Source organism: Chrysemys picta, chromosome 3, assembly GCF_011386835.1.
Source record: "Chrysemys picta bellii isolate R12L10 chromosome 3, ASM1138683v2, whole genome shotgun sequence".
Classification (NCBI taxonomy): Eukaryota; Metazoa; Chordata; order Testudines; family Emydidae; genus Chrysemys; species Chrysemys picta.
Window position 1 is genome coordinate 91,096,021 of NC_088793.1, and position 26,241 is coordinate 91,122,261.

General features: G+C 41.6%; 2 protein-coding genes across 2 annotated transcripts; both read left to right on the plus strand.

The window, feature by feature from the left end:
* The first annotated feature begins 9,023 nt into the window (after window positions 1–9,023).
* LOC101950714 (nephrocan-like) lies at window positions 9,024–22,890 on the plus strand. The gene is made up of 3 exons (XM_024114575.3): window positions 9,024–9,327; window positions 13,067–13,968; window positions 20,341–22,890. The coding sequence occupies exons 1-3, from the start codon at window positions 9,112–9,114 to the stop codon at window positions 20,786–20,788; spliced, it is 1,566 nt and encodes a 521-aa protein (XP_023970343.2). The 5' UTR covers window positions 9,024–9,111; the 3' UTR covers window positions 20,789–22,890.
* Window positions 22,891–23,640: 750 nt separating this feature from the next.
* LOC101951008 (deoxynucleotidyltransferase terminal-interacting protein 1-like) lies at window positions 23,641–24,578 on the plus strand. The gene has a single exon (XM_065588391.1). The coding sequence runs from the start codon at window positions 23,719–23,721 to the stop codon at window positions 24,256–24,258; it is 540 nt and encodes a 179-aa protein (XP_065444463.1). The 5' UTR covers window positions 23,641–23,718; the 3' UTR covers window positions 24,259–24,578.
* The last annotated feature ends 1,663 nt before the right edge of the window (window positions 24,579–26,241 follow it).

Genomic DNA, 26,241 nt, shown 5'->3' on the forward strand with positions numbered 1-26,241 from the left:
CCACAGCTAAGACTGGCTGATAGCCAAGAAAAGGGGGGGCTGAATGTGCCCAAGCAACTATGAGATCTGCAAAACACTGCCAGGCATTAATGAAATGTGTTAGGTTTCTTTTCTCACAGATAAAAGAAGTGCTACCCAAAGACCCTAGCAGCCCTGCCATTCATTGAAACAAGGAGACTGAGTCTATGTAAAGTCTATCAATGAAAGACTGCTTTGGCTCCCCACTGGAAAGGCCCTTTCCAAGTGCTGTTAACAACCAACACCGCTGTGAAGTGCCAAGGACTACCTGCCTGGACCCATGCTTCTCACTGTAAAAAGACCCCTCAACCTCGGGAGGACTCTCTGACTGATAAGCCTATTTCTCCTTCTAGCTCTGCTGTGCCTTCTGGACAGCAGGAAAAAGGAAAAAAGACAAGGTGAAATGCTAGTAACCTCTCCCTTGTCCACTGACAGACCTACTGTGCCTTTGGATTTTTCTAGAAGAAGCAAAACCATTACAGGGTGATGTGCTAGTAACCTCTCCCCTGTATGATGCTAAACCACACTGTTTCAGGAAAAGAGAAGAAGGAACACTTGCTTCATTGAAACCACAAAGTCCAGGGATTCCTGACTACAAGAGACATTAAGAACTGACCCTGGTGAAGAAACAAAGAATTAATACACTGGCAGGAAGAAACTTGTGGGACCCATGCTTGGGAATGTGGTATAGTACTACACCAAAAAGAAATGTATTAGGATATCAATGAACTGTGATTAACACTACACTAGGTACTGTTAAATTTTCATTACCCTTATTCGGTTTCCAGATCACCTCTACATACCCAAATTGCTCACAGGGGGCTGCCATTAGATTAGCACAACAGAGGACTTGGGTTATTTCCTCTAGAAAGAAAAGTGACTTGACCGGATCCCTATGGGATGGGGCCAGTAGTGCAGCAGCAGTTTGGAATATTTTTAAGAACCAAAACATGATGAGAAATTGGGGCACCGCTAACCCAGGTACAGGCTGGAATTGGTGAGTTACATGTTATCTCCGCCCTTAGTTCTATGACCCAGAAGTTGCTGACAGAGATGGTATTGAATATCACTGATGCTGGGAAGGCATTGCAGTGGGATCTAGCATGTTCAGAAATTGGGGTTCAGAAATTCAGGATTTCCTGAATGACCAGCTAATGGCCATTCGGAATGATCTAGAGCATCAGGCTTGGCCCACTGCCCTTACAGACACATCAGGAGTACCATCTGATCTGTGGCCATGGTAGGGTGACCAGATCACCCAAGACAAATATCGGGACGCGGGGGGAGGGAGGGGGTGACACGGGGGGGGCGTGGCAGGGGGGGGCCAAAAAAAAAAAAAAAAAACCTTCCTCCGCAAGCGCTGGAGGGAGGCCCGGGAGACTCAGGGGAAGCGCGGGGCCGGGGTGAGTAACAGTCCGGCCTGGTCCCTTGCAGGCAGGACTCAGTTGGGTGGTAGGGCGAGGAGTGGGGCGGCCCGCGGGGCCAGGCGGCGGCTGTTCTCACCCCCGGCCAGCGGGACTCGGGAGCAGCCGCTGTTGCAGCTCCCACTGCCGCGGGGGCAGGAAGCGGCCATGGCGCTCCGCGGCTGCAGCTCTGGCGCCCCCGAGCCCCCCGAGCCGGGGCCTGCTGCGGGGACCCAGCAGCGCGCACGCTGGGCCCAGCCCCTGGCCAGTCGCGTCTGGGCTGCTGCCCAGCTGGTGCTATCCCGCGGCGGCCCCGGAGTGGGGGCAGCAGGCCCCAGCCCCCCCGTCCCGCAGGGGAACGAATGGGGCTGGGCTGCCGATGCCTCCGCCCCGGGGCCGCCACGGGATAGCACCAGCTGGGCAACAGCCCAGACGCGACTGGCCAGGGGCTGGGCCCAGCGTACGCGCTGCTGGGTCCCTGCAGCAGGCCCCGGCTCGGGGGGGTTCGGAGGCGCCGCAGCCACGGAGCGCCATGGCCGCTTCCTCCCCCCGCGGCAGTGGGGAGCTGCAGCAGCGGCTGCTCCCGAGTCCCGCTGCCCGGGGGGGACAACAACAGTCGCCGCCTGGCCCTGCGGGCCGCCCCCCTCCTCTCCCAACCACCCAACTGAGTCCTGCCTGCTCGGGGCCAGGCCGGACTCTTACTCACCCCGGCCCCGCGCTCCCCCTGCGTCTCCCGGGCCTCCCTCCAGCGCTTGCGGAGGGAGGAGGAATGGTGAGCCCGGGAAGAGGCGGGGATTCGGGGAGGGAGCCAATCGGGGGAGGAGGGGGTGGAGTTGGGGCGGGGGGGGGGGGTGCGAGCACTTCCGGGCTCCAGGCTCCGGGGCATTTCCTTGTTTGTCCAGTGTCCCGACCGCATGTCGGTCGGGACGCGGGACAAACAAGGAAATATCGGGACAGTCCCGATAAAATCGGGACGTCTGGTCACCCTAGGCCATGGAGACATACTTGGAAACTTTCTGGGTAGAAGTACAAACATTCTCAATGCTCCTTCCAAGCATATGAACCAATTAGGGGGGGACTTGTGCTCGCATCGGGGAAAATGTTTCTATGTTAATCATTCTGGCTTAATTGAGCAGGATTTACAAGCCATTAAGAATGCTGCTGTTGTTTCCGTGCTTTATCTCTTGATCACACCTTTAGTTTTGAGGACCTCCTTCCAGACCTTGGGTCATGGTTTACGTGGCTCTTTCAAACAATTGTTAAATGGATTCTTTTCTTTCTATGTGTTATGTGGACAATGATACAATGTGCCAAATGCCTGCGTAATGCTATGACCAAAAGCTCTGCTGTCCATAAGAAAACCCAGTATCTGTCCCTCCAGCTTGATTGCAAATTGCATAACGGGCCTGACAATTTTTGAATTTGTCAGGCCCGAAGGGGGGACTGTGAAAGTTACTAGTGCCCCCCCCTTAACAGAGCAGCCTTTATGTCAACCAGTGGCCATTAGGGGGAAGCAGACACTTCAAGTACACAGTAGCCTGAACTTTTCAACTGTCTTCCCTTCAAGGCCTTAAGGTAGTTGGAGCTGGTCGCAAGCCGGTTTTCACTGACCAGATAGCAAAAGCAAGGGTCTGACAACCACCAATCAAGTGTTAACACTGCAAGGACCTTTGTCTGAATGTGTATAAAGGATCTGTAAAATGTGTGTAAGACAGAGTTTTTGTACTAAGGTGCAAAGCTCTCCTTTCTTCTGCAGAATAAAGCAACTCCTCCTTATCCCTGTCTGGCTGTTATTGGCTCTCAGCTAGGTGGACCCGATATAAGCACTTGTATTTACATTGTAAAAATATGTACAGTAAAAATGACAGTGATAAAACTAATAAAAATATTAATGATGGTAATGATGTTCCTGGTGACGACTCAGACCATGAGTCAGAAAATGGATAAAACTCAGAGATTATAATAAGGAAAATTATATAAAAGAGTGTCATTTGTTCTATTTGTTTTTTTATCTTATTTTATAATCATATGTTTACTTTTTATTTTTTCAAAGTAATTTTGATGCACAGTACACTGCAGGGCACATGCTGTACTTATTAATACTTTTGTTTTTAAAATAGTGAAATTTGTGTAAAATACATTGTTTTCTATAATTTCAATCCTACTCCTCAAGTGTTAAATATTTTATTTACTGTATAAGTAACATGTTTAAAATTGAAAAACATGTCTATATGTATAAAAATTATAATAAATGTGAAATATCTCAAACGAATAAGAATAATTTGGATATAATTTATATTATATAGTTATTAAAAGCACACATATTACATTCCTTTGAGATTCTGAAATAAAAATTTTTATCTGGGAATTTTTCAAGTTGGCATCACGATATGGAAGCACTGCTGCCTGCCTATTATGTCTCTTGTGCCCTCCTTCCTCTACCACAGCACTCCATCATCTCTGTGCATCTAGAGCAGAGAGAATACATATACACCAGCTGCAGACACAATTTTCTATACTCTGGGTCCTAGTGATGCCTCCCCACAGTCTGGCACCTGAGGCGGCCGCCTCAGTTCACCTCATGGTAAGGACAGCCCTATCTAGACTTCTTTACACAGGTACCTTTACTTTCATTCACTTACTTCTTTTTCTACCTTTGACTCTCATTTTGATTTCAACTTTTAAATTAATTTAGCAGTGGGAAAAGGTATTGGTTTTCACAGCCTAGGAGAAAGAAGACTTCTCTTTACATACAGAACAGGTACAGCTTGGCCAGTGGCTGCATAGCTTCCCCAGGCCAACATGCCAATGTGCCTCAGCCTTGGGCTGCTGGAGAACAAGAATTTTGTTTCATGAAAAATTTTGAGGTTTTGACATTTTTTCCAGTCAGATGAGGAATTAAACCAAGACCTTTTGAATTTTTTTAAATAAAAAACAAAAATAAACAAACCAAAACAGATGGAGGAAGAGTGATATGGAAAGCCACATTCAACTCCCTGATCTGCCTGATTTGGCACAGGGACTATGAACCTTCACATCCCAGCTGAGTGCACTAACCACCCGGCTATCTAGGATGGGGCGAAGTGGAATGGGAAAAATGCACATGCGTACACGCGCACACACATACCACTCCCCATAGTTAATATATGCCCCACATTTCCCATAAAAAGACCCTGGTTTCAGTGGCTTACAACTTTGTCAAACTGCAATTATTCAGGATTAAAAAACATGCAGAGAAAACATTAAAAAAACAACAACAATTGCAGGTCCTACACACTTACTAATAACTATACCAGAAATCACCCATCTGACTTCTAGCCCTTTTGGCTAAGTCATTCCATGCCCTTAGCAGGATTGGTGGTCTCCACTTCTTGGACAAAATGCCTTATCCGTTTGCTCACTTCAAATGAGGGCCCTGAGTCTGTTTAAAGTCAATTTTTTTTTTCATATCCCAAGTTCTTTCTTTGTCTCTTAGTCTCTGGAAAACCCAGTCTGAACCAGTATATGCAAACCATGGTACCTCGAGTTGTTTACAGTCTTAGTGTCACCACAATTACCTTCCCCTGTTTTTAGTTCCTGGAGGAGCTGTGATAACCTTTTCCCATGGAGCAAAACACAATCATGCATAAACCACACATAAATTTTAACACACTAGTCCCCAAAGATACTGCATGAGGTTGCAATGTTTGCCACAAATACCATCTCACCTCACAGCACAGTTGTGAGGATAAATTCTTTAATATTTGTGAAGAACTTAGATAGTGTGACGACAGCATAGCAAAACCCATGAGGAAAATGAATAATTTTGTATTCAGTGCAGAGTTTGGATGATGAGGAGTAAATAATGCACGGGGCCACAGTTTGAATGATAAGGATAAAAGATAGATAATGAATAGTTTCCCATTCAGCGATCACTGTCTTTCTTGTGACTGAATGAGGCAAGGGTCCCACGGAAAAAACAGTATTTGAGCATATAATTAAAGCCTGCATCATAAGTATATACCCAAAGGGGCTGGATTAAGGTTGCACGAACAACCTTAATTCTGGCATTTTGAGTATTTGATTTTGCAACCTCAATGTTCTCTTGACATAGCCAAGATTATATGCAAAAACCTATCTTAAAATATGCAATAATTATATAAAAATATATATGCTTTTGTCAAAATTCTGACTTCAGTAGAAGCAGGATTGGCTTCATAATGTAAGAGGGCATACTGGCTAGTCACCAGGGCTATTCCATATTTTAATTTTTAAAAAGTGCTAATGAGGTCTTTAACATCCACCTAGACCTCCACCATAGATGAGTAGAAAGGACTTCCACACTGTTCCATCCAAACTGTTATTTTTTTATACACCTCTACCTCAATATAACACTACCTGATATAACACGAATTCGGCTATAACGCAGTAAAGCAGTGCACCGGGGGGAGAGGGAGCTGTGCACTCCGGTGGATCAAAGCAACTTCAATATAATGCGGTTTCACCTGTAAGACGGTAAGATATTTTTAGCTCCCGAGGACAGCGTTATATCGAGGTAGAGGTGTACTTTGCAATTATATTTTATAAACACAGTTATTTTTGGTATTCAACAACATGAAGAGCCAGAACTGGATTTTGTGTCCAGCAGGTTTTGATTTGAAAATTTTAGTTTTTGATTAAATCACATACTGTGTACTATTTCCCTGTGACTGCACATAATGACAGGTTACAGGTGCTGTCATTCTTCTTAACAGAGAAATCACTGAGGGGAATATCATGCCTTCAGTTTTACTCCCGACTGAAAGCAATCTCGAGTTCTGCATAAAAATTGTTTGCATTAAATGGCCCCTACTGATTTACTTTCTTAATGTGATATTACAAAATTGCACAATTCACTGAGCCAGTGGTGTTACTTACACATTAGAAATTTCTGAGCTGTTTATTTACCCTTTAACATAACTCACATGTTCCTGCTTTTCTTATAGGTACAGTCCCCTGACTCCTATCCTGATTCTGATGAGAGAGAAACATCAGGTGACAGTTTTGTGTAGAAAGGAAGGTATTTGCTTTTGTGGAGACATGTTGGATTTCCATGAGAAAGACAGATATGACAATGATCTTTCATAGGATCATCTTTGATGGGTAGCACATCTAAATAATAGTCCAGTGACTGAAAGCAGAGTTCAGATTTATACTTAAAATAATTATTTTTGATTAAATCATTGCAATAAATAGCAAATTTATTAATGATTATACCATTAAAGTGTTCCCTTATTAATTTGGGGTAGCAGGAGTAATATTTGCTGAACAAGAAAGTGAGAGGCCAAGAACATTGAACCTTATTCATATTTCACACTATTTTTACAGTGGTGTAACTCTAGCTTAATTGGAGTTACTTTAGTTCTGATTAACACCAGTAGCACTGCATCCCTGAGCAGAAACCATTGTTAAATTATATGTGCCAGACTGGGATGATATTTTGAGGTTGACAAATACCCACATGAAATCATAAACATCCTTGTCAATAGTGACCTATGTCAGTATTTGAACTAACTCACCAGAAGTGAAAGGGTAACAAATTGTTGCAGGGTATCACCTACTAAAAATGCTTGAAGTACATGTCATTATAAAGAGAGGTTTTACTATTTTACCAGGGTTCTTTGACCTTTTTAGGAAAAGTAAGGAATAAGAATCTGCACCCAAATATGGTAGAATGATTGCCTTAAAACATCTTTGCAAATTCTGCTCACCCCAGGAGAGTTTTCAATGGACAAATAAGATGCTATTAGTTTGATCAATCACTATTGCAAAAGTCAGGCAAGACTTTCTGCATGAACTGGTGTATGTTTATGCCAGTTTTACAAGGCTGTTTTAGAAATAGGCTTATTTCATCTGCTGACCCTGGGCTTAGTAGGTGCTGGAAATGCCCTAAAGGTAGTGTGGTTGGCTTCAAGACAGCACCTCAAGTGGGGATGCTGAAAAGTAGGAAGATCTTCAGGTCTCCAGTAGCAATCATGGAAGGCCAGTATGTGTTCAGTGTAAAACCAGTTGTATCAAATGGACATTCCCAGTTATAAGCGGCCACAACCCAATAACCACATTGCCAAATCAACCTGATGTCATTTTCTGTCTGGAAAAAAAAAATAGGCCTATCAGTATACACGTGAATAGGAAAAGGTAGTTCACCCCAACCCCTTCAGATGAAGAAATTGAATAAGTGGTGAACTCTTAACATTGTGGAACACACCTGTGCTAAGGAACTAAAGTAACATAGATATCTCAGGGCATAAAAGGCAATAATTGCTGTCTTTTTCTTTCATCTTAATTAAGGTTGAGTGTTTCCAGTCTAATAGATCTGTTTCATTTACATATTATTTCCAAAAACTTTCACTTTGGGGCTGAAATTGTCCTGCCTCGTCTCTTTTTGAGGATGCTTTTTAAAAAACAATAATTTAGAGCAAAAATGGGCTAGCTATTTTTCAAAGTGAAGGGTAAATATATATACACTTTTCTCTTGATAAGAATTGTTTGTAGACCTTTTTATAAAGCTCTAGTGTGCCTCATTGCTTTGTGGTACAAACAAGAAAAATTGGCAGGAAGATAGTTCTTAGGTAAGACACATGCCTTGTGGGGACCTGGTGAAAATCCACTGTGATGTGGTCAAATTGTAATGGTTTAAAAATATACTTATATTTTCAATGTTTGTTTTTATATATAAAATAAACAATTGTTTACCAACTGTCTCCCAACATGCCATTGGCACTGTAATGTATGTGGCACACATAAATATATAGGGCAATTTCCTAGTCAGTGAATGAGCTGTCAGTGACCTGCTGACCTCTGGCATAAGGACATAAGAAAGTTGAATGGAATTTCTCAGTCAGCGTGTGGAATATGAATAAAATGAATGAAAAATTAATGAAATTAATTAGGAAGCTCAGAGTCTTCCTCTTTAGCTCCTATCCACCTGGGATGAGACAACTGGGCCTTAAATTATTAACACTTTCTTTGTCCTATACCACTGGAAATGTGATAAAAGCTTTCAAGTGTTTCACAAATTTTCAATTCCAAAAAGAATGAGTATCAAAACTTGGAATTCTGTGGCAACTTTCTCCACATTATAGTTAACGCAAACCAAAATGTAATTAAATATATATATTTTCATCAAACTTTAAAAACTTGTACCATCCAGCATCACTGAACTGCATCAAAAAGTTCAGAAAGTTAATTTGGTATTGAAAAAAAAAAGTTGCTTGTTTTCATGTAAGTAATGTGAAGGAAGGAAAAAAAGGCTTCAGTTTCTGTTTTGGGTGGAGTGGTTTTTTTTTAATGTTTTAAATACAGGGTCACAGAAGATACAGAGGTTTTATAGCCCACTATAAAACAGCTCTTTATCTTTTTTCCACTAATTCCATGGTGTCACATTTAACAAAACTAGGAAACTGCAGATAATATGGATGTTTGCAGATTAGACGTCAGGCAATAAATAACACTAATTTCACAGGCCTACAAATATAAAGGCCCCTTATCATTGTTTAAGCCTCTCACTCTTTGTAATGCTTGCTAACACTTTAACCCAGGCAAATTAAGGTATTGTTTTTGCTGCCTTCTCCCATAGACAAAGCACACAGTCATAATATCCTTTTATCAGATTTCATGGTATAAAAGGACTTCTGGTGCCTAAATTCATACTGTGTTGCTATTAACAGGGATGGTTTCAGAGTTCCTGTTTTGGAAGATGCATTTGTCTTATGTTTTACTCATTTTGTTTCCTCTTTACAATGGTCTAAGTACCACCTGCCCGAGGAGATGCAATTGCGACTCTATACAGTCAGTGCAATGCTACAAGGTCCTACAGGTACCTAGAGAGATTCCTGCTACCGCCAGGCGGCTTCACATCAGCCACAGCAAAATCAAACACCTCCAGGTAGGATAAATCCCAGTTTAAATAACTTCCATTTTCAATTTAAATCAAATGATCCATTATGTTTCTGCATGGTGGTGACTTCAAAGTCAAACCCAGTGAGAGATTTATTCTAGCTACTAATGGTTAGGTACAATTGTGCCAGGTCTGTATTTGTTTTTCCTATTCTTTACTATTACTAATTATTAATTATTATTATGTTGTTGTTGTTTCCATAACCATGGTATCTGACCCCCTGTTAGTACTGCTTGGCTGATTTGTTTATGTGATTAATAAACTAGTGATTAATGATGTTGATCTTACATATATACATTTTATAATCAATAAAAGAGAGCCAAATCTTGATCAGTTTTTAAACAGTCAAACTCCCATTGACTTCAAGAGCTACCTTATATCTTCACTTAGAAGTGATGGCATTCTCTTAAATGCTATTAATTCCTTCTTTAGCTAAGTCAGGAAGCTTAATAAAATAAGAGAAGTTTCTGTGATGAATGTAACTGCAGTACTTTCCTGTGAGTAGTACATCTACTATTAAAAACTGCGTGTTTGGTGAGGGTTTGACTACTCAGGACCTGATCCTGCACTTCTGAAGTCAATCATACTTTTGCATTTGATGTCAATAAAAGCAAAATTGGGCCCTAAATGATCTTACTAACAAGAGCAATTTATAAATGAAGTTGCTACCTATTTATTATTGTGGTGGTCATAAGTAGTAAGAGGTTAAAAGAGTATGACTCAGCTCATTCTGAGATTCACTAGGCATCACTGATTTCCAGTAGTTCTGTACAAAAGTCAGTACCACATGTTGCTTTATTGTGGCACGTTCTGGAGTAGCTTCTCTTTAGTCCCACTGCAAAAATATTGCTATAATAAATCCAATTTACATGGATAGACAATAGGGAAATAAAACCATCTGCGTTATACATGCTGTATGTGCCCATTGTGTATGAATAACTTCCTAAGAAATTAACAGAGGGTCCTGTGGCACCTTTGAGACTAACAGAAGTATTGGGAGCATAAGCTTTCGTGGGTAGGAACCTCACTTCACCTCAAGTCAAGGATGCATCTGAAGAAGTGAGGTTCTTACCCACGAAAGCTTATGCTCCCAATACTTCTGTTAGTCTCAAAGGTGCCACAGGACCCTCTGTTGCTTTTTACAGATTCAGATTAACACGGCTACCCCTCTGATTCCTAAGAAATTGTCTGTTTAGAAGAGATACATTTTTATTGAAGTTCATATTTTGCTTTTATTCTCAGGATTCAATAAACTGGGCTAATAATTGCTTTGGAGCAATGTCTGGGATTCCTGTTGCTCAGACTGTTAAATAATCTCTATTTTGAGAGTAATATTGCAGTTTAGCCCATATCATACAGTTCACTTTTGCTGTTTCCCAGCCATTATTAATCCCCCAAATTCCCTTGTCATAGATCCAATATCTAGAAGAGTCAAAGTTCACCTGTATACTTTTGGTGTAGTGATATAGCCCAGTTAATAAATTCCTTTTGCAAACATGTCTGTTTGCTCTTTATTAAGAAATATAACAAAATAATGTGAAAGAAAAATAGTATTTACATTTCAAGACAAGTACAAAAAATTGATTGCTCTTTATCAGTTTAATTGCCCATTTCTGTCAACTAGTATTCACTTAATAGTAGCAAAGCAGACTTGGACTATGCCTTTTAAGAACACAGGTATTTTTTATGAGACATTTAAATGTTTGCTGTGAACATGTAAGACACCCAAATATGTTGCAGTGTAATGAAATAAATACAAGCAAATTATACCTGAAACCATCTGATAAGGCACTTTGTCATTTTATAAATTCCCTGAGCTGAACAATCAGAATGCCTTACATTTACTATTAAGTTTGCAATTAATATGGTATAAATATCTTTATTCTATCAGGCTGTAATTATCCGGGCTCTTTAATTAGGATTACTCTGAGCTACTACACATATATTTCACTTTTCTTTCCATGTGACAAACTTTGTTTAAAATAAAACATAGGCCCTGATTCTCTAAGCACTTATGCCCATGTGCTTAAATTTACATATGTAAAGTTGCATATGTAAGTGTTTACAGGATATGCATCTGAATTTTACAGGATATGGATCTGAATTTCCACATTTAAAATAAATGCTTTTTTTCTATGGCAGCTTTAAAAGAAAGCTAACTTATTTTTTGATTCCATATCTTCCTCACTTTATTGAAACTGAAAGAATTTTTTTTTAAATTGAATGTACATATAATTGTTTATGCTGTTTGTTCACCCTCTGCATTTTGCTCAGCTTGAACAACTAGTGACTCTAGACTGGTTGCTTTCATTTTAATTATTAGACCATTTCTAATTAGATTAATTTATGGTTTGCATCTACTAGCATAATGTTGTTCTCGGCCATTACTGCCTGGAATTGTTTAAGAAGAATTTGCTTCCACTGACAAAAAAGTAATAATGAAAATGTTTTTATTCATCTAAAGCTTTGTAAACCCTTGTTTTCACAAGATCTAAATTTTTGACCTCAAACTTGTTGACAGTGTCACTTCAAATTAAAGACAGCCTAGCTAAACAATAAGAAGCACCATGTACCAGAGGGAGCTGATATTATTTCAAATATGCCTTGGCTTATTGACTTTAATTTGTTTGGTGACTGCAAAAAAGGATACATGTGTAAGTGTCAGGAATAGAACAAAAGGGAATGATACTACCAAAGCATACTAAATGGATGCAAAAGAAAATTATAATAATCCATATTAAGAACCATAATATCCTTCATCAGAGAATGAATGTCTGTGCACTGAAAAGAAATAAAAAGTACTTATTTACTTAACTCTCTCACTTAATAAGATGAAAATTAAGCTTCTTAGCGATCTAAAGGAATCAACTTAGCAAAAGCAGGAAAAGTTCACTTGGATCAGATATGAAATTTATGAAAGTTCAGATTTAGTTTGTTCTCAGTACGAAGGGCCTCCATAAATCCTTACAACATACAAGTAGCCACAGCTAAGCTTCATTTACCACTGATAAACATCTGTTTATTTCTGACTTATGAAAATTCAGTGGAAGTAGAGATAAGCCTGAGCTCGAACGTTCATTTTCAAATCTAAACTGCCCTAAAATTCAGAGAGCTTGGATCTGGGGTTTTGCTTTGGGTCCATCTCAAAATGTAAGTTTTATAAAATTGAAACACTGAGAGCTAGATTGTGGTTCACAGCCAAAGCCCATGGTAGGGAGGTGTGTGATGAGACTTATCCTATCTCCTCCTCTGGCTTCCAGACAGCATCACTGCTCTAGGAAAGGATGGAGTATGCACTTCTATCTGCACCAGGGAGCTCTGCTGGCCAGCAAATGGGGGAGATGGACATGGGTCTACCTTAACCCCATCCATTACTGTGACTTGTGCTTATACAGATGCTAGTCATGAACATGCACTGGGCTACCCTATGCAGGAGTGCAAGGAATGCTATTTATCTTCCATTGCCCCAAACATGTGCATCTGCAGAGCCAGGATCTAAATAATAAAAGTAGCATTCCAGAACTGCAGACAAACTGCAGTTGAAATGTATATGGCTGCAATAATATCTGTATTTATGGTCTGTTGTTTTCTCTGCGGTTCATCATTAATCATATTGTAGGAATAAACATTAGCAATAGTCAGATCATATAGAAAAGTAGAAGGTATCCATAAGCTGGATGGTATATTATCACATTAATTTGTTCTGTTTTTTTCTTTTTTCTCTAAGATCTCTGACTTCAGTAGAATATCTTGTCTGGAAGAGCTTATCCTGTCTTGCAGTGGAACAGAATCGGTAGAAGATAACACCTTCAAAGCTCTGAGCACTTTGAAGATCCTGGAACTCTGGAAGAATAAACTAAGGCGCATACCCACTTCCCTCCCATCCAGCCTTGAAGTATTAAAACTTGGTGACAATTCAATTAGTGTTCTGCATGAGTCAGATTTTGAAGGTTTAAAGAAATTAAGGGTGCTTGACATTCAAAACAACTTGATTTTGGCAGTCTCTTTCAGCACACTTTCTTCCCTTTGCAGTTTACAGAGTCTGACTTTGGATGGTAATAATATGGAATCTGTGTCTGGGCCCCTTAAGCTTCCCGAACTGAAGTATCTGAGTATGGAGAATAACAAACTACATTCTTTCTCAGGCAGCTTCTTTGCACCACTCCAACATTTACAATTGCTCAGATTAACTGGCAACCTTCTGACCAAGGTCCCTCTTAACCTGCCGAAGTCCCTGCTTTCATTAAAACTAGAGAGAAACCAACTCAAAATTATAAGATTTCGAGACATGAAACACCTGGAAAACCTGTCTGAGCTTTTCCTCTCTGAAAATCAGCTCTCATCAGTTGATGGTGCCCAGCTTCTTCCTAACTTAACCACCCTGGAGCTGTCCAGGAACCACCTCCAAACCATGCCACTCAGACTATCAACCAGACTACAGAAACTTGACTGTAGCAATAACTTCATTCAGAGAGTGACAGCCCAGGGCTTCCAGGATCTACGAGACCTCAAGCATTTGTTTCTCGACAACAACACTGTCAGCACATTTGAGGCTGGAGCGCTTCATGCATGTGCACAGCTATCTAACCTAGCACTGGAACAAAACCTGCTTATTTCTATTCCATTAAGGCAAGTGAATCTGAAGACAGCTGGTAAATGAAGGTCATCATCTCTCTCTCCGCATGCTGCCTAACCTGGTAGAAATGAGACTGCAATTGTGGAAGTTGGGGGAGCAGCAGCTCTGCTGCTGCCCCTCCACTCACTTCTCAGGTTTTGGTCTCCATAAGTATGCGGGGCTGCGCTATCATGCCCCTGCTAAGCTACTGGAACTTCTTTGTTGGAGTTAGGGTTGACCCAGTGGGTGGTCTCTCTCATCATTCACCTCCTCTAGGACTCTCCTTAACTGCCCTTAAGTCCATGGCATTTCTCATGGATTTTGGGACATCTATATGTTCGCTTAATCTCTCCCCCTGCCTGCTCCACAGATGGGTGTGGGGAAACCCTGCTCCCTAACAACTAAAAGTTCTGCAGCAAACTTAATCAATTAAAGTTAATAGTTGCTTGGGTCCTATGTAGGTATTTTAGGCAGGGATCTGTGGATCCCTCATAACCTTTAGTTCAGCAGTCAGGGTACTCACCCTGGATGTGGGAGATCCTGGTTGAATTCCCCTCTCTGCCTGATGAGGAGAAGGAAGTTGAACAAGAATTTGTCACCTCTCAGGTGAGTGCCCTAGCCACTGGACTATGGGATAGTCTGCTGTAGATCTCTCTTAATCTCTCATGTTGAAGCCATTCCACTTTTTATTAAGACAGCATCAGAATGACTCTATAGTCTAGTTGTTAGAGCATTTACCTGAGTGGTAGGAAACACCTGTTCAAATCCCTTCTCTTTTTTAAGCAGAGCGGGGTCCTTGAACAAGGGGTCTCCCACATTCAAAGTGAATAACCACTGGGCTAAAGGTTATGAGGGAGGGTTCCTTCTCCACCCTGGCCCTTTTGTGTAGAATGAGACATGCTCAGAACATGCCCACCTGATTGGGATTTCTCTGCTTATCTTCCTATGGTTTGAAGATGGTTTAGGTGTCCCAGTGCCTGCCTGAGTCAGCCGTGCATGTGCAGAAACTTAGGCAATTAGGGAACTCTGACTCTGAAAACATAGGCACTGAGTTAGGTGCCTACAGAGAGAAGTGGCAGCTGAGCAGAGATTTTGTGGATCACAGTGATGCCTAAAAAATGTGACTTATGTGCCTAAAAAGTGGGACTTAGGCACCTAAGTCCCCTTGTAGATCTGGCCCTTTTTGCACCAGGGTATCTTCACACAGATTTTATTTTTATTTACAGCAAAATTCAGTCCTGCTAGTACACATGAACATGGTTAAAGAGACAGTAAAAGATGCAGTGAAGTTTATGGAAACTTATTTTCCCCTGATGTCTGCATAAAATTCCTATTGCCATCAGTAGTTGTTCTGTGCATGGAAAAAGGCTAGCATTTAATTTATTAAAAATTTTAAGAGAACTGACTCATACTATTGGTTCTGGCTAGATTGTTTGGTTGGGAGCCTTTAATGTCCAGTCATTATTTTGAGTCACCTAGCAGTTAGTAATGAAAAAGAACATTACCATTTGATAACCGTTGGGGGGGGGGATGTCTCTGAAATGAGTTTTTTCTCCTTCCTGTTCCTAGTAGAGAAATGTCTTTACCATGAGTCCACCATCGTAATTGGCACTAACTGGCATCTTTATAGGTAGTTTCAGCAAAGCAATAGAGCTGTTTCGAAAAAAATTGTGACCTCCAGTGAATACATTTGTTTCTAATCTCTGGCTGCAACTGGAATAAGGGGGGAATGCTATAGATATACAAAAGAATGGCATAGAAAAGGTACTGCGATGCTCATTTTTACCCCCTCTCATAATGCAAAAGCAGTGGAACGTTTCATGACACTGCAAGGCAGTGAGTTCAAAACTGATAAAAGGAAACACGTTTTTACCAACCCATATTTAACTTATCATTGCTACAAGATAAAATTCCAAAAGCTTAGCATGGTTCAAACAAAGGAATTGGCTATTTATATAGATAACAATATTGACAATAGAATTTCACTCACACACACACATATACATACATACTTCTCCCAAAGTTTTATAAACCCCCATGCTTCAAAGCATAAGCCAACCTCTAATTGAAGAATTTAGGAAGGAACTGCCTTGTGGGCAGTATATTCCATAATTGCCCACTTTAGGGATTTTGCACATTGTTCTGAAGCATCTGGTACTAGTCATTGTCAGAGACAGGATAATGTAATAAAACTTCACTTGCAGCAGATCTCCTTTAGCCTCAGATTTCTGGAAGGTACTTGGTAGGAATTTTATAATTTGTGATTTAGTGGCATGTTACTTTGTTTGATTTCAGTCTAGCTTAATAGGAACGTTTATTGCTTTCTAGTTATGTAATTGCATTCAATATTGTCTAATCCATTTTATTTTTACAACATATAGTAGAGACAATTTAGGGAGAAGAAAGAGATCTCTATTAACCTTTAAACAATATAACTTTTTAAAGATATATTGGGGTTTTTTATTTTTAAGTGAGCATAAATTCTAAGGGAGCACTTTAAAAACACAGAAGGGGAAGATGAGCAGAAGTATATTTTATGTGCTTAATTTTGTGCACCCATCACTTGGTACCTGGGTGTATGTACAAAAAATGAAAATAAGACTGTCATGGTACTACAATGATATGATGACAGCAGCTGCCATCCTGGAAGTCTGAATATGCAGAGAGATGGCCATAGCCCCAATTCAACACTGTAGCATGTGCTGAATGAAATTTAAGCAATTGCTTAAGGCCCAGATCCATGAAGGTACTTAGGTGCGTAACTCCCATTTTTAGGTGCCACTACAATCCATAATAAGATAGGTGGCACTTGAGCAGGTAACTCCATAGGCACTCAAACTCACTTGGCATCAAAGATTTTATAGTAAAAGTTCAGTAGGGCCTAGGTTTCTATCACTGGGCACGTGTACTGCTGCCTCAATCTAAGCATCTATGGGCCAATCTTCCACCTAAGCCACACTGAGATCCACAAACCAGCAGAAGATAGGCAATCCTCTACTTAACTCACATGCAGGGCTGATCAAGTAGGTATGCTCAGGGGGCTAACTCCACACAAAATAGCCTAATAGAAGAAAGGGAAAGCAAACAGCCGCTTTAGCCCAGTGGGTAGGATACTTCCCTGGGATGTGAGAGCACCCTGGTTCACAGCCCACAGCTGTCTGAGGAGAAAGGATTTGAACACAGATCAATCACCTCTCAGGTGAATGTCCTAACCCTTTGACCATGGGATGGATAGTCTTATATGGGTCTCCCTCCATCTCTCATATTGAAGCTATTCAATTTTAATTAAATATTAATTGGGCCAGAGAGTGAGACTCACTCCATAATCTAGTGGGTAAGACATGTACCCAAGAGGTAGCAGATCCTTTTCAAATTCCTCTTTATCAAGCAGGACTTGAATTGGGGGTCTCCCACATCCCAGGTGAGTATCCTAACTACTGGGCTAAAGATCATAAGGGAGGTACTGTGCTTCTCTTACTTCCCCATCGCTATTTTGCGTGGAGTGAGGCAGATACCTAACTCGGTCTCATCTAAGCCACCTAACTCCAGCAGATGGGTTCCCAGCTCTGAATAGCAAGCAGAGATAGGTCTCTCCCTGCAGATCAGACTTAGGTGCCTATCTCTGTGAGAGAGGTGGGGCTTCAGACACACCCCTCTCATCAGCATCTCCCATTAGCTAGCTTAGGTGGATCCTATTCTTAGGGGCCTATGTCTCCCCAGGCATTGCATAGGGAGCCTAGGTGTCTCACTCAGGCTTTTGTGGATTGCTATGTTGTTCTAGTGATTTTCTAGGCATCTAAAAACCAGGTGTTCCAATGCCTACATCCCTTTGTGGATCCATGTCCAAGTGCTTTTCTGAAATGGGTCACTTGAGACCAGCAACATTACTTTCATCGAGCCAGCCTCTGGGTTTCTGTCCCCTGCCTGACCAAGTCTCAAGAGTGGGGAGGGATACTATCAGTTCATTGCTCTCTGTGATGGGTGAGGAGGAAACATGACTTTGACCTGGACTACATGAGGGAGAAGGGAACACTCCCAACTCTCCCTAGACTCCCTGCAGATGGAGGGCAGGGGAAAGTTAGTAAGAATAAAACTGCCCTAAGCAGCAATTGCACCCATAACATATACAACTACTGTACCTCCAGGGCTCTTGCTGCTGGTGCTACAGCACTGGATGAGGAGATCCCCACTCCCTCAGCTGTTACAGGAAGGGGTGGAAAGGCTAGAACTAGCCGGGTATCACCTCCAGCTGCAGCATAGCTGTCACAGTCAGCCCTTTGATGCTGTGTGGATCTTCTGATAGCAGTAGGATCAGCTAGATACTTGAACATAGTTACTCTTTTAAAATAAACACTACTTAAGATCAAATAATATGGCCACAAAACCTCAACCTGACTTCAACGTTACTATTCATATGCTTAAATTAAGCATGTGCTTAAATCTTTGCTGGATCAGCGCTTTACACTGTGATCTCTTTGGGGCAGGGACCTTGAGTGAAATCCTGGTCCCACTGAAGTCAAAGGCAAAACTTTCAATTGCTTCAATGGAACCAGGATTTCACTCCACGTTATCTTTATTGTATGTCAAAGCACCATACATATCAACTACCAGCATAAACCATGTTTTTTTCCAAATATTTTTATCATGGTCACACAAGCAAAAGGTAAGATCAAAGTCTTACCAGTATAAAGCATAAGGAATAATCCATTAGTTTATCATCTGGGTCTTTTGGCACCATAAGACCACATTTTATAGCCTTATTCATGCAACATTCTCACAGATGTCAAGGGGAGATGCATCAGTATGACAGCAAGCTTTGCCCCATGGTATAATATTTAGCTTCCAACAAATAAATATTTCTACATCTGAATATCCCAATGGTACCTTCTCAGTTATTTTCAATGATATATCAGATCACTGCAGTACAATATACTATCACATTTGGTGTTAGTGGAGAGTTGCTGCTCAGTTATAAATAATTCTGGTTAAACTTCTTTATAATTCCCAAGGAAATGATATGTAACTGACTTCCTTTAAATCTCATATTGCCACTCCTCACCTCAGCAGGTTGGGCACCAGAATAGTAAATTGTCTTTTGGATTAACTTCAAATTGATCTAATTAAAATTGTTTTCTATGCCAAATTAACTTGCTTCTTTATTAAACAGTTTTCACCCACAGAGTCAGATAAAAATAGAAGATAAAAAATGAATAGTACAGCTTTTGAAATATAAGAGCTTTAGTCATATCATATATGTATGATATGTATAAAAACAGAAATGAAACTGACCAGTCTAGTTTCATGTCCAAGGTGACTGAGTACAAAAGTAAATAAGAAACATATATGGTGAAAAGTAAATCATATTTCATCCATAGTTGTTTGCAGTGTTGTTGTAGCCACCGTGATCCCAGGATATGAGAGAGACAAGATAAATGAGGTAATATCGTTTATTGGACCCACTTCTGTTGGTGGAAGATACAAGCTTGCAAGCTGCTCAGAGCTCTTCTTCAGGTTTGGAAAAGCAAACAAAGTGTTCTTCACCAGACCTGAAAAGAGCTCTGTGTAGCTCAAAAGTGTGTTCCTTCCACCAAGAGAAATTGGTCCAATAAAAGATATTACCTCACCTACCTTGTCTCCATCAGATTTCGTTCAGTTACTCAAGATTTTTTTAACAAATCAGGTAAGGGGCGTTTCTATTTTTCTTGTCATTTTTTTAAAATAAAATATATTGTCATATACGTGGGCAATTTCATTTCAGATTCTTCCTATCTGGTGTGCTCAATTTCTGAATCTGATACTAACTCCCTTTCTCCCCACCCCAATTTTCTAATCTATGCAATATATTGCACAAATTTTCAACCAAAATCATCCAAAGAAGGGCTAGGGAAGCATGTCCTTAGGCTTCTCTAAATATTTTATGTTTGGCACTACTATAAATTTGCCTTATGCATGTCTATGACATGGGACACCATGTATCTGCTTCTAAGTTTATTGAAAGCCCAGTTGGAATAAAATACTTTTTTTCCGAATAAGACTAAAATTGCTGTTTATTTCAATTAAATGCATTCAGTATACATCAGAACTATAATACTTTGGGGAAAACAATTCAAAAGCAAAAAGATGGTGGACCCACAGCTTAAATTAACAAATCACCCCAAAGTAAAAGTTCAGACATATAAAGCCCAAAATTATGCATAAGAATGTTCCAGGGCCACACCTCTTCCGCAGTGGATCACATTATTTACTTAATTTTTAAATGGTGGACAACAAAGGCTGATGGCCCATCATCTATTGCGTTTCGACTAACCTTCAACTTCCCTCCCTGCATAATCAACATCAGCAGAATCAGTAAGATAAATATATTCATCTTGTTTTGTTTTTTTCAGACTTCCAGATACTCTAGCCAGGTTGGATCTAAAAGGAAATGACATACAGGATGTTGGAGAACGAGAGCTAAAGGACTTGAAACAGCTCCAGGTTTTAAATCTACGAAACAACAAGATATCTGCCTTGGATCGCAAAGTCCTGGAAAATTTGCCTCGTCTCAGGTACCTGTATTTGGATGGAAACCCTTGGAATTGCACCTGCGACCTTCTGAGAACCAGAAGAGCGCTGATGGCCAAAGGGACAGATGTCAGAGGAGGACAGTGTGCAGCACCAGCAGAAAGCCAAGGCGAAAGCTGGATGTCTTCCAAAAAGATTCTGCAGCGGTGTGAAGACCACCTCTCTTCAGCTGAACGAGGCAAAGAGGTCAGAAAAAAAATGAAGACTGATGACCTCTCCAGTGAAGGTGTAAACATGGATGATGATTATTATGATTATGAAATAGATTAATCATGTAACTATGATGAGCCTTAGAACTATCTTTCTTAATTCAGCAATGATCTTTGCAGACAAAGAGCCTGCTAGGCTACCATTGACATTTCATCTTTTATTTTATACTACAAGACTTAGTGATTTGGTGCAGGTGAGGATGAAAGGTGTTTTGAAAATTGTAAGGTGCCTCTTTTTAAAAAAAATGCTTTTTGTTTAATATTATATGTGTGTAGAAAATAAGAGTACCAGTACTAGCAGCTAGAAGTTTGGCACAGTCAAACAAAACTGTGGCAATTAACTAGGTCTGCTACCTCTGCCTGGGGCTCAGTCAAGCATGCAAATAGTTCCATGGAAGTCCTGTAAATAAAAATCCACACCTACCTCACAAGATGCAACGGCTAGGAATCTGAGACCAAACCCATTTAAGCTAGCAGTGTTATAATTTCCAGAACAAGGGGCCTGAAGTTGGAAGGTTTTCTATGTGTACTCAGACTGATATAGGTGGTTGTTCAGTACTGTTCACATAGTATTGCCCTTGAGAAATTAAATTTTCAAGAATTATTTGTCTCCTTTAATTGATTTAAACCACTTAGTCTAAAGATGAATTAGTTGAGGCATATCTCGAGGTGTAATCCACCTGTCTATTTTTATAACAAATACAACAAAGAGAACAGGTGAATGGAGCTTGTTTATTGTTCAATAACATTTCTTTACTGGCTCTAAGTTTGGTTAGTATCCATGAACCAAAAGTTTGGGACCAAATGTGACTTGACTGTGTCCCTTTAAAGGATCACTGCTTACCCTTTTCTTAGGGAACAGGAGCTGCCACTACCAGAAATTAGGCTAAGTTTGACAGAGACAAAATTATTGGGAAACTTTGGTGTGCAATAGACAAACAACCATTTGACCCCAATGCAGGACAAGTTGCTGTATGTAAGTATTTAGGGTTATGTATTACTCCTGTCTGCAGAGGTACAGCAATAAAAGGTGCAAAGGAAAACATCCTGTCACCCAGTGTAAGAGATCCAGTATGCTAATGAAAATAAGAACACGTGACAACAAATTATTTAAACTTAGTAATAGGAGAGAGCTGAAATATCAAAGAATTTAACAGAAGATGACACAGGGTTATTAATGTGTAAATTTCTTAAAGAAAGATCGGCCTTTTTTATAAGGAAGATTGCAAGTGCTGGGTTAAATAACATAAGGCTAAATTCAGAAGTGATGTAAGTTACATGTTGATGAGGTTCTAAGATGAGATGCCCTCTACCCACTTTATCTTACACCTTGTTACATTTTCTTTAGGTCCTATGATATGTAAATTTGACCAGTTTGCACATCTATTTGGCCTCTAATAGCTAAATTCAACACATAGGTGAAGAAGTTATATTCTCTCACATGGTGTGTACTATTTAAATATGTCTGTTATTTGGGGGGGAACAGAAAATACAAACATCAGAATTAATATGGATGTTTTTCCTGCATCAAGAAGAAATTATATTTTGTTACTTCAATTATATTAAGGTGAGAGGCCTTTCATGGGTGGGAGCATCCCAGAATATTTGAGACAAAAGGGCTTTATGATATAAACACCAGCTCTGATATATACACTAGTGCAGATCTTATTGAATAGTTCCCAAAGTACTTGAAAACCAAACAGAACAGAAATACACAAACACTAAAAACCAGTGAATTACAAACAACAATCTAAGGGCTTTCCTGCCAGTTCATAAATCTCAGCTGATAACTGAGCAGTGATAGCAGCAAATTACTTTCCAAAACAAACAGTCTCAATTATCCACTGTTTTCTGGTGCCATTCAGTTACTGAATAATCACTCACATTCATAAAGTCTGTTTTTTCAGGTGTCAGACCTGAGTTATTTGGTTATGTCACCTATGAAAGTATCAATAGTATTTGTAATTAGAGCTATATGGGTCACATGATTAAATACGGTGACATGAGGAATTTGGGGGTTTTCAACTTTTTTTTAACAAGACATCAGACAAATAAATGTTTTCGGTAGAGAGAGATGTTTATGGCAGCAATATGTTTAGGCAAACAATTTTAGTAGTTACTAGGTGACTTTTATCTGCTTATATTGGATTGTGTATTAATTAAAAAAAGGTCCCAAAATACTTTTTTCTGCATAAGAAAATTATTTTTATGTTACAATAATTCTCACCCACTGTTTATAACAGGGGTAGGCAACCTATAGCACGTGTGCCGAAGGTGGCAGGTGAGCTGATTTTCAGTGGCACTCACACTGCCCGGGGTCCTGGCCACCAGTCTGGGGGGCTCTGCATTTTAATTTAATTTTAAATGAAGCTTCTTAAACATTTTAAAAACCTTATTTACTTTACATACAACAATAGTTTAGTTATATATTATAGACTTATAGAAAGAGACCTTCTAAAAAGGTTAAAATGTATTACTGGCACGTGAAACCTTAAATTAGAGTGAATAAATGAAGACTTGACACACCACTTCTGAAAGGTTGCCGACCCCTGGTTTATAATGATAGATTCTTTTAACAATTTATTTTAAGTGCCTGCCTAGTGTCATCTCAGGCACTGTCTTACTATCAGGAGGTATCAGTCTCACAGCAAAGGACTGACTTGATGGAGCTTGCTCTCTCTTTTGAGAGATACAAGATATATTACAAATAGAAAAGTGCAGCTCTGAAGAGAAGCAGGAAGCAGCCAGTGACTTTGTTTACTGCCAGCCACCACTGACTAAGGGGAATGGCCCAAACAACTCTCAGGAGGTTTAATCACAGTTCTGCACTGCTGTTCCCTGTGGGCAGCATTCTGGTACCTGGGCCAACAAAAGCACAAGCCCCAACATGTCCAGTGAAACACAAAGCAAGGAAAGCTGCTGTTCTCTGATGGCAAGAAGGTGATACCCAGACTGATCCACGAACAGTCAGTGCCAAAGCATGCCCGGCAGATGGAAGAGGAATCGAGTCGGCGAGGGAGCCCTGTTCCCAAAAAGAGGAAGGGGCGACCTCCAGGGCAGAGCCTGCTGAATGATCGTGGAGCCCCAGGTGTGGCCACGTGGAAGCTCAAATCCTGTGAGCCAGTGCGCCGGGAGGGACCGAAGTGGGATCCAGCCCGGCTGACTGAGTCCACAACCTTTGTGCTGGGATCTCGAGCAAACAAGGCTCTTGGAATGGGAGGAACCAGAGGGCGACTCTACATCAAACACCCCCATCTCTTTAAGTATGCGGCTGATCCTCAAGACAAGCACTGGCTGGCAGAACAGCAGCACATGAGGGCCACAGGGGGCAAGATGGCGTACCTCCTCATAGAGGAGGATATTCAGGATCTGGCAGCCAGTGATGATTACAGGGGCTCTCTTGATTTGAAGCTGGAGGAACTAAAACCTTTTATCCCACCTGCATGGATGACTGAAAAGATGCAGAAATATATGGAGACACTTCGCCATGAAGGGGACCCACAGCCTCCAGAGGGAACCCATGAAACATAAGAAACCTCACCCTCCCTGCCAAGTGGCGCCCAGTCACAGCCTGTCACAACATGGACTCTCACGGGAGTTTCCCTATCTTTCCTTGCTTTGTGTTTCACTGGACATGTTGGGGCTTGTGCTTTTGTTGGCCCAGGTACCAGAATGCTGCCCACAGGGAACAGCAGTGCAGAGCTGTGATTAAACCTCCTGAGAGTTGTTTGGGCCATTCCCCTTAGTCAATGGTGGCTGGCAGTAAACAAAGTCACTGGCTGCTTCCTGCTTCTCTTCAGAGCTGCACTTTTCTATTTGTGTGAACTTCCTGTTTCAGATCCTCTGTGTACAAACAGATTTGTAAGATATATTACAGGCAGTCTACAGATGTTTACAAGCACAGGTTGTAGAAATCCAGTAGACAGGGATTTCATTTGACAAACACTATTCATACAAACTGGGGTATAGTGCCAGAGTACTGAATTCAGTTGCACCTTTTGCCTTTAGATCAGAAAAATTAGGCTGATCTCTGATTCTGGGTGGGGGATACTCTTCACTTAGCTGTGGCTGAGTGCAGCAAAAACAGGTACAGAATCTGGTCTGGAGCCACAAACGGACTTTTCAGTGGCTAGAAAATCATGAGAACTATAATGCGATCCATAAAGCTTGAGCTAGGTGCCTAAGCTCCCTATACAATGAAGGGAGAGAGACAGTTGCCTTAGAATGTGATCTACAAAAGGGCAACTTCCTGCCTAAGCTAGTCAATAGGAGATGGCAACAACAGGGGGGGTATCTGCCCCCTGCCACCTCTCATAGAAATAGGAGCTTATCTGTGTTAGCGATCCACCATCAAGAACCCCTCTCTTGGGGGCTTAGATGCCTAAGCTGTTTCTTGTGAGAATGAGTTAGATTGAGTTACGATATTTGAACTTTCAAAAAAGAGGACACTCCATGGTGGGGAGCGGGCAGCCCCGCCCCCATCCACTCCCTCCCACTTCCCGCCCCCTGACTGCCCCCCACAGAACCCACAACCCATCCAACCCCCCCCTTCTCCTTGTCCCTGATTGCCCCCTCCTGAGACCCCCCGCACCCTAACTGCCCCCCTAGGACTCCACCCCCTACCTGTCCCCTGACTGCCCCGACTCCTATCCACACCCCCGCCCCCGACAGGCCCCCCCCCAGATCCCCCAGCCCATCCAACCCCCCCGTCCCCTGACTGCCCCACCCTGTCCTCACACCCTTGCCCCCTGACAGCCCCCCCCAGGAACCTCCGACCCATCCAACCCCCCCTGCTCCCTCACTGCCTTGACCCCTCTCCACACCCCTGCCCCCTGACAGGCCCCCCGACACATCCAACCCCCCTGCTCCCTGTCCCCTGACTGACCCGTGGGACCGCCTGCCCCTTCCCCAACCCTCCTTACCGTGCTGCTCAGACCAGCGTGTCTGGCTCCACACGGAACCAGACACGCTGCCGCGCTCCCCCGTGGAGCCCACAGGCCCCCCCCCCCCTCCCAGAGCGCTGCCAGCGCTGCACGCTGAGGCTGCAGGGGAGGGGCTCTGGCTGCTGGAGGCCTCGATGTGAGTGGCTCAGTCCGGCCTGGCCACTATATCAGCCGCGCCACGCTCTGCATTGGGAGGGAAATCCTGGATCTTTTTAGATTTTTACAGTCTTCCCGGACGGCTATTTAAAACCCCAAAATCCGGACATGTCCGGGATAATCCGGACATATGGTAACCCTAGAGTTAGATGTCTGCCTCACTCAAAACAGCTACAGGAGGAAGAGGAGCAGCCTACTGTATAAATTTTAGCCAAGCGGCTAACACACTAAGCTAGGCTGTGGGAGACCCAAGTTCACTTATACTCCTGTCTGCATGATGAGGAAAAAGGATTTGAACAGGAGTCTCCCACATTTCAAGGAACTGAGCTATCAGGTATTCTGATGGGGGAATCTGTTAGCCTTAGTCTCCTGTTGAAACAGTTCCACTGAAGCCCTCTCCAGAGACTATTCAAAT